General features: G+C 41.7%; 1 protein-coding gene across 5 annotated transcripts in view; it reads left to right on the plus strand.

Annotated features, from left to right (window-relative positions):
* LOC141103386 (coagulation factor XIII B chain-like) overlaps positions 1-14,013 on the plus strand; it is a 1,015,098-nt gene that overhangs the window by 544,366 nt on the left and 456,719 nt on the right. For 4 of the 5 annotated variants that reach the window (XM_073592904.1, XM_073592906.1, XM_073592907.1 and 1 more), the window contains one exon: positions 6,066-6,227. The exons of the other annotated variant lie outside the window; for it this stretch is intronic. In XM_073592904.1, the coding sequence (XP_073449005.1) occupies positions 6,066-6,227 (162 nt within the window). The remainder of the gene's footprint in view (positions 1-6,065; positions 6,228-14,013) is intronic. 5 annotated transcript variants of the gene reach the window in all.

Here is a 14,013-nt window from a genome sequence, read left to right on the forward strand (position 1 = left end):
CACAAAACACCCCCGATCCCCCCCCCGATCACCCCCCGATCACCCCCCCCATGTCACACTGACACCAAGCAGTATTTTTTTTTTTTTTTCTGATTACTGCATGGTGTCAGTTTGTGACAGTTAGAGGTGGTAGGGCAGTGAGTGTTAGCCCCCTGTAGGTCTAGGATACCCCCCTAACCCCCCCTAATAAAGTTTTAACCCCTTGATCACCCCCCGTCACCAGTGTCGCTAAGCGATCATTTTTCTGATCGCTATATTGGTGTTGCTGGTGACGCTAGTTAGGGAGGTAAATATTTAGGTTCGCCGTCAGCATTTTATAGGGACAGGGACCCCCATATACTACCTAATAAATGTTTTAACCCCTTGATTGCCCCCTAGTTAACCCTTTCACCACTGATCACCGTATAACTGTTACGGTTGACGCTGGTTAGTTCGTTTATTTTTTATAGTGTCAGGGCACCCGCCGTTTATTACCGAATAAAGGTTTAGCCCCCTGATCGCCGGCAGTGATATGCGTCGCCCCAGGCAGCGTCAGATTAGCGCCAGTACCGCTAACACCCACGCACGCAGCATACGCCTCCCTTAGTGGTATAGTATCTGAACGGATCAATATCTGATCCGATCAGATCTATACTAGCGTCCCCAGCAGTTTAGGGTTCCCAAAAATGCAGTGTTAGCGGGATCAGCCCAGATACCTGCTAGCACCTACGTTTTGCCCCTCCGCCCGGCCCGGCCCAGCCCAGCCCACCCAAGTGCAGTATCGATCGATCACTGTCACTTACAAAACACTAAACGCATAACTGCAGCGTTGGCAGAGTCAGGCCTGATCCCTGCGATCGCTAACAGTTTTCTTGGTAGCGTTTTGGTGAACTGGCAAGCACCAGCCCCAGGCAGCGTCAGATTAGCGTCAGTAGCGCTAACACCCACGCAGGCACCGTACACCTCCCTTAGTGGTATAGTATCTGAACGGATCAATATCTGATCCGATCAGATCTATACTGGCGTCCCCAGCAGTTTAGGGTTCCCAAAAACGCAGTGTTAGCGGGATCAGCCCAGATACCTGCTAGCACCTGCGTTTTGCCCCTCCGCCCGGCCCAGGCCAGCCCACCCAAGTGCAGTATCGATCGATCACTGTCACTTACAAAACACTAAACGCATAACTGCAGCGTTCGCAGAGTCAGGCCTGATCCCTGCGATCGCTAACAGTTTTTTTGGTAGCATTTTGGTGAACTGGCAAGCGCCAGCGGCCTAGTACACCCCGGTCGTAGTCAAACCAGCACTGCAGTAACACTTGGTGACGTGGCGAGTCCCATAAGTGCAGTTCAAGCTGGTGAGGTGCCAAGCACAAGTAGTGTCCCGCTGCCACCAAAAAGACAAACACAGGCCCGTCGTGCCCATAATGCCCTTCCTGCTGCATTCGCCAATCCTAATTGGGAACCCACCACTTCTGCAGCGCGCCCGTACTTCCCCCATTCACATCCCCAACCAAATGCAGTCAGCTGCATGAGAGACATTTTCTTTATGTCCTCCCGAGTACCCCTACCCAACGAACCCCCCCAAAAAAGATGTCGTGTCTGCAGCAAGCGCGGATATAGGCGTGACACCCGCTATTATTGTCCCTCCTGTCCTGACAATCCTGGTCTTTGGTGAATGTTTTGAACGCTACCATTCACTAGTTGAGTATTAGCGTAGGGTACAGCATTGCACAGACTAGGACACTTTCACAGGGTCTCCCAAGATGCCATCGCATTTTGAGAGACCCGAACCTGGAACCGGTTACAGTTATAAAAGTTAGTTACAAAAAAAAGTGTAAAAAAAAAAAAAAAAAAAAAAAAAAACACATACAAAAATATAAATTAAAAAATATTTCTATTGTTCTGCTCTTTTTTACTGTATTCTATTCTGCAATGTTTTATTGTTATTATGTTTTATCATGTTTGCTTTTCAGGTATGCAATTTTTTATACTTTACCGTTTACTGTGCTTTATTGTTAACCATTTTTTTGTCTTCAGGTACGCCATTCACGACTTTAAATGGTTATACCAGAATGATGCCTGCAGGTTTAGGTATCATCTTGGTATCATTCTTTTCAGCCAGCGGTCGGCTTTCATGTAAAAGCAATCCTAGTGGCTAATTAGCCTCTAGACTGCTTTTACAAGCAGTGGGAGGGAATGCCCCCCCCCCCCCCAATGTCTTCCGTGTTTTTCTCTGGCTCTCCTGTCTCAACAGGGAACCTGAGAATGCAGCCGGTGATTTAGCCAGCTGACCATAGAGCTGATCAGAGACCAGAGTGGCTCCAAACATCTCTATGGCCTAAGAAACCGGAAGCTACAAGCATTTTATGACTTAGATTTCGCCGGATGTAAACAGCACCATTGGGAAATTGGGAAAGCATTTTATCACACCGATCTTGGTGTGGTCAGATGCTTTGAGGGCAGAGGAGAAATCTAGGGTCTAATAGACCCCAATTTTTTCAAAAAAGAGTACCTGTCACTACCTATTGCTATGATAGGGGATATTTACATTCCCTGAGATAACAATAAAAATGATTAAAAAAAAAAAAAAAAAAAAATGAAAGGAACAGTTTAAAAATAAGATAAAAAAGCAAAAAAATAATAAAGAAAAAAAAAAAAAAAAAAGCACCCCTGTCCCCCCTGCTCTCACGCTAAGGCGAACGCAAGCGTCGGTCTGGCGTCAAATGTAAACAGCAATTGCACCATGCATGTGAGGCATCACCACTAAGGTCAGATCGAGGGCAGTAATTTTAGCAGTAGACCTCCTCTGTAAATCTAAAGTGGTAACCTGTAAAGGCTTTTAAAAATGTATTTAGTTTGTCGCCACTGCACATTTGTGCGCAATTTTAAAGCATTTCATGTTTGGTATCCATGTACTCGGCCTAAGATCATATTTTTTATTTCATCAAACATTTGGGCAATATAGTGTGTTTTAGTGCATTAAAATTTATAAAAGTGTGTTTTTCCCCAAAAAAATGTATTTGAAAAATCGCTGCGCAAATACTATGTGAAAAAAAAAATGAAACACCCACCATTTTAATCTGTAGGGCATTTGCTTTAAAAAAATATATATAATGTTTGGGGGTTCAAAGTAATTTTCTTGCAAAAAAAAAATAATTTTTTCATGTAATCAAAAAGTGTCAGAAAGGGCTTTGTCTTCAAGTGGTTAGAAGAGTGGGTGATGTGTGACATAAGCTTCTAAATGTTGTGCATAAAATGCCAGGACAGTTTAAACCCTCCCCAAATGACCCCATTTTGGAAAGTAGACACCCCAAGCTATTTGCTGAGAGGCATATCGAGTCCATGGAATATTTTATATTGTGACACAAGTTGCGGGAAAGAGACAATTTTTTTTTTTGTTGCACAAAGTTGTCACTAAATGATATATTGCTCAAACATGCCATGGGAATATGTGAAATTACACCCCAAAATACATTCTGTTGCTTCTCCTGAGTACGGGGATACCACATGTGTGAGACTTTTTGGGAGCCTAGCTGCGTACGGGACCCCGAAAACCAATCACCGCCTTCAGGCTTTCTAAGGCCGTAAATTTTTGATTTCACTCTTCACTGCCTATCACAGTTTCGGAGGCCATGGAATGCCCAGGTGGCAAAAAAAAAAAACCCCAAATGACCCCATTTTGGAAAGTAGACATCCCAAGCTATTTGCTGAGAGGTATAGTGAGTATTTTGCAGACCTCACTTTTTGTCACAAAGTTTTGAAAATTGAAAAAAGAAAAAAAAAATTTTTTTTCTTGTCTTTCTTTATTTTCAAAAACAAATGAGAGCTGCAAAATACTCACCATGCCTCTCAGCAAATAGCTTGGGGTGTCTACTTTCCAAAATGGGGTCATTTGGGGGGGGGTTGTGCCACCTGGGCATTCCATGGCCTCCGAAACTGTGATAGGCAGTGAAGAGTGAAATCAAAAATTTACACCCTTAGAAATCCTGAAGGCGGTGATTGGTTTTCGGGGCCCCGTACGTGGCTAGGCTCCCAAAAAGTCCCACACATGTGGTATCCCCGTACCCAGGAGAAGTAGCTAAATGTACTTTGGGGTGCAATTCCACATATGCCCATGGCCTGTGTGAGCAATATATCATTTAGTGACAACTTTGTGCAAAAAAAATAAAAAGTTTGTCACTTTCCTGCAACTTGTGTCAAAATATAAAACATTCCATGGACTTACCATGCCTCTCAGCAAATAGCTTGGGGTGTCTACTTTCCAAAATGGGGTCATTTGGGGGGGTTTTATGCCATCTGGGCATTTTATGGCTTTCAAAACTGTGATAGGTAGTGAGGAGTAAAATCAAATATGTACGCCCTTAGAAATCCTGAAGGCAGTGATTGGTTTTCGGGGCCCCATACGCGGCTAGGCTCCCAAAAAGTCCCACACATGTGGTATCCCCATACTCAGGAGAAGCAGCTAAATGTATTTTGGGGTGCAATTCCACATATGCCCATGGCCTGTGTGAGCAATATATCATTTAGTGACAACTTTTTGTAATTTTTTTTTTTTTTTTTGTCATTATTCAATCACTTGGGACAAAAAAATGAATATTCAATGGGCTCAACATGCCTCTCAGCAATTTCCTTGGGGTGTCTACTTTCCAAAATGGGGTCATTTGTGGGGGTTTTGTACTGCCCTGCCATTTTAGCACCTCAAGAAACGACATAGGCAGTCATAAATTAAAGGCTGTGTAAATTCCAGAAAATGTACCCTAGTTTGTAGGCGCTATAACTTTTGCGCAAACCAATAAATATACACTTATTGACATTTTTTTTACCAAAGATATGTGGCCGAATACATTTTGGCCTAAATGTATGACTAAAATTGAGTTTATTGGATTTTTTTTTAGAACAAAATGTAGAAAATATCATTTTTTTTCAAAATTTTCGGTCTTTTTCCGTGTGTAGCGCAAAAAATAAAAACGGCAGAGGTGATCAACTACCATCAAAAGAAAGCTCTATTTGTGGGAAGAAAAGGACGCAAATTTCGTTCGGGTACAGCATTGCATGACCGCGCAATTAGCAGTTAAAGCGACGCAGTGCCAAATTGTAAAAAGTGCTCTGGTCAGGAAGGGGGTAAATCCTTCCGGGGCTGAAGTGGTTAATGAGGAAAATAAATGAACCTGAATGATTTTAGCAAATGGCTGCAATATAACAAAGTGAAAGGATGCATTTGCACAGACGCACTATTAAGGAATATAAGGAAGATTATTTCTGCACACCTGCGTGGGGCATTATTTTTCACAAACCGACCACACTAAAGAAGAAATGAAGGTTTTAGTTCTTAAGGGGAACTTCAGAACCACTCAGGAAAGGAAAACTTTTGAACTAAGAATGATAATTCTATTTGACACAAGATTATGGACTAAATGTACTGTAGACCTTGGTTTTCTCCTCTGTGACAGTTAGTCCACCCCCGAGCCTATAACTCTTTCTCTGTCTTATCTAATTAACTATCCCGTTTTAATTACCATTGCTGTGTATGGTTGTGTGTTTTTTCCCTCAGAGATTGTCTTAACATTTTGCTAAAAATTTGTGTATTAGTAATTCCTGGACCTTGAAGACAGGGACACGTCCTGAAAGCTTGTCCTCAACATTTGGCTGTTGGTGCTAATAAAAAAGTATCATGGACAGTACTCAATGGTTCTTTTTTGCAAGTGTAGTAATACGGCTACAATTACCAATTACCATTACAATTGCTACAAATTACATTTTTTACATAAGTCACATAAGCCATAATAAGGCCTCAAGGTGGCAATTTGCCTGGATTTTGACCTCAGCTCCTGCAACCACTTTAGACTACTGATACAGCAATATACTTACAAGCCCAGTGCATGGCTTATCTTCAACCCTAAAACTATAGATGTGTCTGTAAAAGATATTACAAATATAATACTGGAGTGTAATCATAACATAGCAAAAGTAAGATTGTGTATTTTAAACAATAGCAGCTTTCTTTTTTTAGATTTCTGTGTACATACTGTATGTATAATGACTAAAGTTTATATATACACATAGTTTAATATATATAATTCCCTTCCACAGAAATTTACTGTACACAAATACAAACTGAAGAAAGAGAAGAAATAAGAGTACCATTTGGTATCGTTATCCATTTTAAATGCCAAGAAAACGGGATCCTAGAAGGCTCAAGCTCTATCCAATGCTTTCATTATGGCTGGAGTTCAACCTTTCCAACCTGTAGAAGTACGTACATCCAAATAATGCATAGTGTACTGGAAACAAAAACTGTCCTAAACCTGGAAAATACAAACTGTGATGAAAACTGCATAACCAGAAATTAACCTTCAATGAAAATTCCATGAAACAATATGCAGTTCTTGAATTTGTTGTAAGCTTGGATCTATCTTTCAGGCCTTCATATTAACCCTTTATATAGTTACTGTATATAGTTAAGCAGGTTGGTAGACCCAGAGGAAGGTAAAACTTTATAAAGTATGGTCCCATTTGCTCCAAAACGGGAAAAATCTTTCTTGATCCTCTAGGCAATCAGATACTCCCTGGATCAACAATCTACAGTGTTATAAATATATTGATACTCCCTTTTTTAAATATATTGGTAGACATTCATATTCTGTGCATTAGACATTTAAAAAAAAAAAAAAAAAAAAAAAAAAAAAATTAATATAAATATAAATATAAATATATATATATATATATATATATATATATATATATATATATATATATATATATATATATATATATAAAAAGGTGCCTATAATGCGCTTCTGTGTTAAAGTGTAACGCCACTTTTGTGGAAAAAATATAGAAAAAAAGAAAGCATATATAATTGCTATACAAGCCAAGCTGTAATTTAATATTAATAAAATGGTCTATCTTTTTCAATCTGCAGTGCATTGAAATTCAATGCAATATGGCAACCTGGAAGTGCTTTGTACACAGATGGTGTACAGAATGCCTCCAAAAATGTAATTTCCTGCTTGTGTGATTGGCTGCTTGATTTTAAGTTTTGGTGAGATACTCCAAGGGTTAATCACTACTACGGGCCCGTTCACACTAACCACACAGTAAAGTGCAGTGGTTTCTGTTATTGACAAACTCATATGTACGGTAGTATTCCCCCTAGACTTTATTATGGGTTCATACACACTGCAGATCAAAGAAAAAGCTGCTTTTACAAACATTTGAGCTTTTTTCCTCTGCCTAATAGCTTGAAGAAATTTGTGCTCTTTTGTGTTCTCTTGCACGTTTTTATTGAGCTTCTTTGAGCATAGGCTTTTTTTTAATTTTATTTTTATTTTTTTACAAACCCTTGCCTCAGCTAATTTTTCCTAAATTTTTTTTTTTTTTTTGTGCCTTTGAGTTTTTTTGAACTTTTTCGTGTTTCTCATGCTTTTTTGCACAATTTTGGGCACTTAGGTGTCTTTTCTGTTCGAAAGCTCCTCTCAGAAATGTGCCTTTGGTGGGGTTTTTTTCTTCCTGTAAGAGCATATGCCTGTAATAGCCTGAAAAAGCCAGCGTGTACATGGAAACATTAGCCAACATGGAGGGTAGGGATGAGCTTCGAGTTCGAGTCGAACTCATGTTCGACTCGAACATTGGCTGTTCGCAAGTTCACCGAACAGCGAACAATTTGGGGTGTTCGCGGCAAATTCGAATGCCGCGGAACACCCTTTAAAAGTCTATGGGAGAAATCAAAAGTGCTAATTTTAAAGGCTAATATGCAAGTTATTGTCATAAAAAGTGTTTGGGGACCTGGGTCCTGCCCCAGGGGACATGGATCAATGCAAAAAAAAAATTTAAAAACGGCCGTTTTTTCAGGAGCAGTGATTTTAATAATGCTTAAAGTCAATCAATAAAAGTGTAATATCCCTTTAAATTTCGTACCTGGGGGGTGTCTATAGTGTGCCTGTAAAGGGGCGCATGTTTCCTGTGTTTAGAACAGTCTGACAGCAAAATGACATTTTGAAGGAAAAAACTCATTTAAAACTACCCGCGGCTATTGCATTGCCGACAATACACATAGAAGTTCATTGATAAAAACGGCATGGGAATTCCCCAAAGGGGAACCCCGAACCAAAATTAAAAAAAAAAAATGACGTGGGGGTCCCCCTAAATTCCATACCAGGCCCTTCAGGTCTGGTATGGATATTAAGGGGAACCCCGGCCAAAATTAAAAAAAAAAAACGACGTGGGGTTCCCCCTAAATTCCATACCAGACCCTTCAGGTCTGGTATGGATTTTAAGGGGAACCCCGCGCCAAAAAAAAAAAAAAAAAACGGCGTGGGGTCCCCCCAAAAATCCATACCAGACCCTTATCCGAGCACGCAACCTGGCAGGCCGCAGGAAAAGAGGGGGGGACGAGAGTGCGGCCCCCCCTCCCTCCTGAACCGTACCAGGCCACATGCCCTCAACATTGGGAGGGTGCTTTGGGGTAGCCCCCCAAAACACCTTGTCCCCATGTTGATGAGGACAAGGGCCTCATCCCCACCACCCTGGCCGGTGGTTGTGGGGGTCTGCGGGCGGGGGGCTTATCGGAATCTGGAAGCCCCCTTTAACAAGGTGACCCCCAGATCCCGGCCCCCCCCCTGTGTGAAATGGTAAGGGGGTACATAAGTACCCCTACCATTTCACGAAAAAAGTGTCAAAAATGTTAAAAATGACAAGAGACAGTTTTTGACAATTCCTTTATTTAAATGCTTCTTCTATCTTCCTTCATCTTCTGGTTCTTCTGGTTCTTCTGGCTCTTCTGGCTCTTCTGGTTCTTCCTCCGGCGTTCTCGTCCAGCATCTCCTCCGCGGCGTCTTCTATCTTCTTCTCCTCGGGCCGCTCCGCACCCATGGCATGGGGGGAGGCTCCCGCTCTTCTCTTCTTCTCTTCTTCTCTTCTTCTCTTCTTCTCTTCTTCTCTTCTTCTCTTCTTCTCTTCTTCTCTTCTTCTCTTCTTCTCTTCTTCTCTTCTTCATTTTCTTCTCCGGGCCGCTCCGCAATCCATGCTGGCATGGAGGGAGGCTCCCGCTGTGTGACGGCACTCCTCATCTGACAGTTCTTAAATAACGGGGGGGCGGGGCCACCCGGTGACCCCGCCCCCCTCTGACGCACGGTGACTTGACGGGACTTCCCTGTGATGTCACGGGGAATGCCACAGGGAAGTCCCGTCAAGTCACCGTGCGTCAGAGGGGGGCGGGGTCACCGGGTGGCCCCGCCCCCCCCATTATTTAAGAACTGTCAGACGAGGAGCGCCGTCACACAGCGGGAGCCTCCCTCCATGCCAGCATGGATTGCGGAGCGGCCCGGAGAAGAGAAGAAAAGAAAAAGAGAAGAAGAGAAGAGCGGGAGCCTCCCCCCCATGCCATGGGTGCGGAGCGGCCAGAGAAGACAGAAGACGCCGCGGAGGAGATGCTGGACGAGAACGCCGGAGGAAGAACCAGAAGAACCAGAAGAACCAGAAGAGCCAGAAGAACCAGAAGAACCAGAAGATGAAGGAAGATAGAAGAAAGAAGAAGCATTTAAATAATGGAATTGTCAAAAACTGTCTCTTGTCATTTTTAACATTTTTGACACTTTTTTCGTGAAATGGTAGGGGTACTTATGTACCCCCTTACCATTTCACACAGGGGGGGGGGCCGGGATCTGGGGGTCACCTTGTTAAAGGGGGCTTCCAGATTCCGATAAGCCCCCCGCCCGCAGACCCCCACAACCACCGGCCAGGGTTGTGGGGATGAGGCCCTTGTCCTCATCAACATGGGGACAAGGTGTTTTGGGGGGCTACCCCAAAGCACCCTCCCAATGTTGAGGGCATGTGGCCTGGTACGGTTCAGGAGGGAGGGGGGGCCGCACTCTCGTCCCCCCCTCTTTTCCTGCGGCCTGCCAGGTTGCGTGCTCGGATAAGGGTCTGGTATGGATTTTTGGGGGGACCCCACGCCGTTTTTTTTTTTTTTTTTTTTTGGCGCGGGGTTCCCCTTAAAATCCATACCAGACCTGAAGGGTCTGGTATGGAATTTAGGGGGAACCCCACGTCATTTTTTTTTTTTTAATTTTGGCCGGGGTTCCCCTTAATATCCATACCAGACCTGAAGGGCCTGGTATGGAATTTAGGAGGACTCCCACGTCATTTTTTTTTTTTTAATTTTGGTTCGGGGTTCCCCTTTGGGGAATTCCCATGCCGTTTTTATCAATGAACTTCTATGTGTATTGTCGGCAATGCAATAGCCGCGGGTAGTTTTAAATGAGTTTTTTCCTTCAAAATGTCATTTTGCTGTCAGACTGTTCTAAACACAGGAAACATGCGCCCCTTTACAGGCATACTATAGACACCCCCCAGGTACGAAATTTAAAGGGATATTACACTTTTATTGATTGACTTTAAGCATTATTAAAATCACTGCTCCTGAAAAAACGGCCGTTTTTAAAACTTTTTTTTGCATTGATCCATGTCCCCTGGGGCAGGACCCAGGTCCCCAAACACTTTTTATGACAATAACTTGCATATAAGCCTTTAAAATTAGCACTTTTGATTATTCATGTTCGTGTCCCATAGACTTTAACGGTGTTCGCATGTTCGAACGAACTTTTTTCCTGTTCGCATGTTCTGGTGCGAACCGAACAGGGGGGTGTTCGGCTCATCCCTAATGGAGGGGAGTTTCCAGGTAGAAAAATGAGAGCTCTAAAAAGCTCAAAAGCCTATAGGAGCAGCCTCTTTGAGCTTTTTTGAGATGCAGTGTGCATGGATCTATGCATGGATTTCTCTCCCAAGTTCAGAACTTTACATTAATCAACATTAAACTTAATTTTCCAAGTAGATGCCCAATTAGAAGGTGCATCTACAGCTTGTAAGTCCAAAACATCTTGTAGGAACTGTATACCACAACTGTACATAAATTGTATGATCTGCAAACACAAACATGGTGCTGTTAATCCTAAACTGTATATACATAATTTATAAACAGGTTAAAAAGTAATGGTCCCAACACTAAACCTTAACGTATATCCCAAACAACTTTAGACCATTCAGAGAATGAACCGTTAACCTCTGCTTATAAGCCTATTGTCTATTTACAAATTTAATTTCCTAAGCCTATAGACCTTTAGTATTAAAGTCTCTTCAAAAAAAAAATAAATAATGGCCCCCCTGCAGGTTAATGTCATAGTGTTAATGTCATAATGCACTGCAGATTTACCTGCAAAGTGTATATATCCAGCAGCGTACTGTCACCGTTAACAGGGCTTCCACCTTCACTCTGTCTTCCTTCAGGGTTCATGTGCTTTTGCCGCTTGAATGGCCTGGCCTCGATTACATCACTCCAATGCATGTGCATAGGAGTCATGATCATGGCACAGTGCTCTGAACAGATGAAACACTTGAGTGTGCCATGCATTCAGAGCGCATTGCGCATGCATCAGTGATGTCATTGGCCGCTACAAGTGTGAATATTTCCTAAACGGTGCATGTTTAGTAAATATTCACTTTACCTACAGGTAAACCTTATTATAGGCTTACCCTTCGGTACAAGTGGAAGAGCAGACTTTACTACCACTTTAAGAGCTCGTTCACACTAGCAGCAGTGACTGCGTTGCCCAGAGCAGTACCAAAGCAAGAACATGGTAATTTGACTTGTGTTTAGTTCAGTGCCTTGGTGTGCACTGAAAATAAATATTTTCCAGCAGTGCATCACATTCTGATGTTCTATAATGCATTGCAACATACTGCTGATCATGCTATGTGCAATATAAAAGCCACATCCATGTTATGCATGCGCTTTTCTGGTGTGAGTTTTGCTTACGATATGGTTTTCTAGCAGAAACTCTTTGTTGTGTTTTTTTTTTTTAATCAATTTCTAACATATAGAGGTTAAACTTACAAACCTGTTGTTGCCAAGAAAAGCCCTTGATCCTTTTTTTTTTTAAATATAGGTACCACATTGGTCTTGTGTTGCGTTTATGTAAAATGGATTTTTAAATCTACTGGTACCAAGCCAGTCGTCAAAGAATCTTTAAGTCCAGGTTCACACTTGTGCGAACAGACATTGCATGTGAATCGCACCTGCACTGCAGTGCCGATCGCATGCAATGTCTGTGCAATGCCAGTTGTATGGCTGAACTGGCATTGGATTTGCAGGAAAATACAGGGACTTTTTTCCTGCACTGGAATCGGATCGCATGGGTGTCACCCCCATGCGATCTGATTCCTGTGCGAGTTCACAGTTCGCACTGCAATCTGAGAACCAATCTGGGGGTGTCATTAACCACTTCAGTCCCAGAAGGATTTACCCCCTTCCTGACCAGAGCACTTTTTACAGTTGGGTACTGTGTCTCTTTAACTGCTAATTGCACGGTCATGCAATGCTGTACCCAAACTAAATTTACGTCCTTTTTTTTCCCACAAATAGAGCTTTCTTTTGATGGTATTTGATCACCTCTGCGGTTTTTATTTTTTGCGCTATAAATGGAAAAAGAACAAAAATTAAAAAAAAAAGATATTTTCTACTTTTTTTTTTTTTTTTTATAAAAAAAATCCAATAAACTCAATTTTAGTCATACATTTAGGCCAAATTGCATTCGGCCACATGTCTTTGGTAAAGAAAAATGTCAATAAGCGTATATTTATTGGTTTGCACAAAAGTTATAGCGTCTACAAACTAGGGTACATTTTCTGGAATTTACACAGCTTTTAGTTTATGACTGCCTATGTCATTTCGTGAGGTGCTAAAATGGCAGGGCAGTACAAACCCCCCCCCCCAAATTACCCCATTTTGGAAAATAGACACCCCAAGGAAATTGCTGAGAGGCATGTTGAGCCCATTAAATATTAATTTTTTTTGTCCCAAGTGATTGAATAATGCTAAAAAAAAAAAAAAAAAAATTTACAAAAAGTTGTCACTAAATGATATAACCATGGTTTTATGTGAAATTGCACCCCAAAATACATTAATCTGCTTCTCCTGAGTACGGGGATACCACGTGTGGGACTTTTTTGGAGCCTAGCCGCGTACGGGGCCCTGAAAACCAAGCACCTCCTTCAGGATTTCTAAGGGCATAAATTTTTGATTTCACTCCTCACTACCTATCAGTTTCAAAGGCCATAAAATGCCAAGATAGCACAAACCCCCCCCAAATGACCCCATTTTGGAAAGTAGACACCCCAAGCTATTTGCTGAGAGGAATTGTGAGTATTTTGCAGCTCTCATTTAATTTTGAAAATTAAGAAAGACAAGAAAAATGTGTTTTTTTTTTTTTCTTTTTTCAATTTTCAAAACTTTGTGACAAAAAGTGAGGTCTACAAAATACTCACTATACCTCTCAGCAAATGGCTTGGGGTGTCTACTTTCCAAAATAAAGTCATTTGGGGTTTTTTTTTTGCCACCTGGGCATTCCATGGCCTCCGAAACTGTGATAGGCAGTGAAGAGTGAAATCAAAAATTTACGGCCTTAGAAAGCCTGAAGGCGGTGATTGGTTTTCGGGGTCCCGTACGCAGCTAGGCTCCCAAAAAGTCTCACACATGTGGTATCCCCGTACTCAGGAGAAGAAACAGAATGTATTTTGGGGTGTAATTTCACATATTCCCATGGCATGTTTGAGCAATATATAATTTAATGAAAACTGTGTAAAAAAAAAAAATGTGTCTTTTTTCCCGCAACTTGTGTCACAATATAAAATATTCCATGGACTCGACATGCCTCTCAGCAAATAGCTTGGGGTGTCTACTTTCCAAAATGGGGTCATTTGGGGGGGGATTTTGAACTGTCTTGGCATTTTATGCACAACATTTAGAAGCTTATGTCACACATCACCCACTCTTCTAATCAATTGAAGACAAAGCCCTTTCTGACACTTTTTGTTTACATGAAAAAATTATTTTTTTTTGCAAGAAAATTACTTTGAACCCCCAAACATTATACATTTTTTTTTAAAGCAAATGCCCTACAGATTAAAATGGTGGGAGTTTCTTTTTTTTTTTTCACACAGTATTTGCGCAGCGATTTTTCAAATGCATTTTTTGGGGGAAAAA

This window comes from Aquarana catesbeiana, linkage group LG07 (genome assembly GCF_042186555.1).
Source record: "Aquarana catesbeiana isolate 2022-GZ linkage group LG07, ASM4218655v1, whole genome shotgun sequence".
NCBI classification, from domain to species: domain Eukaryota; kingdom Metazoa; phylum Chordata; class Amphibia; order Anura; family Ranidae; genus Aquarana; species Aquarana catesbeiana.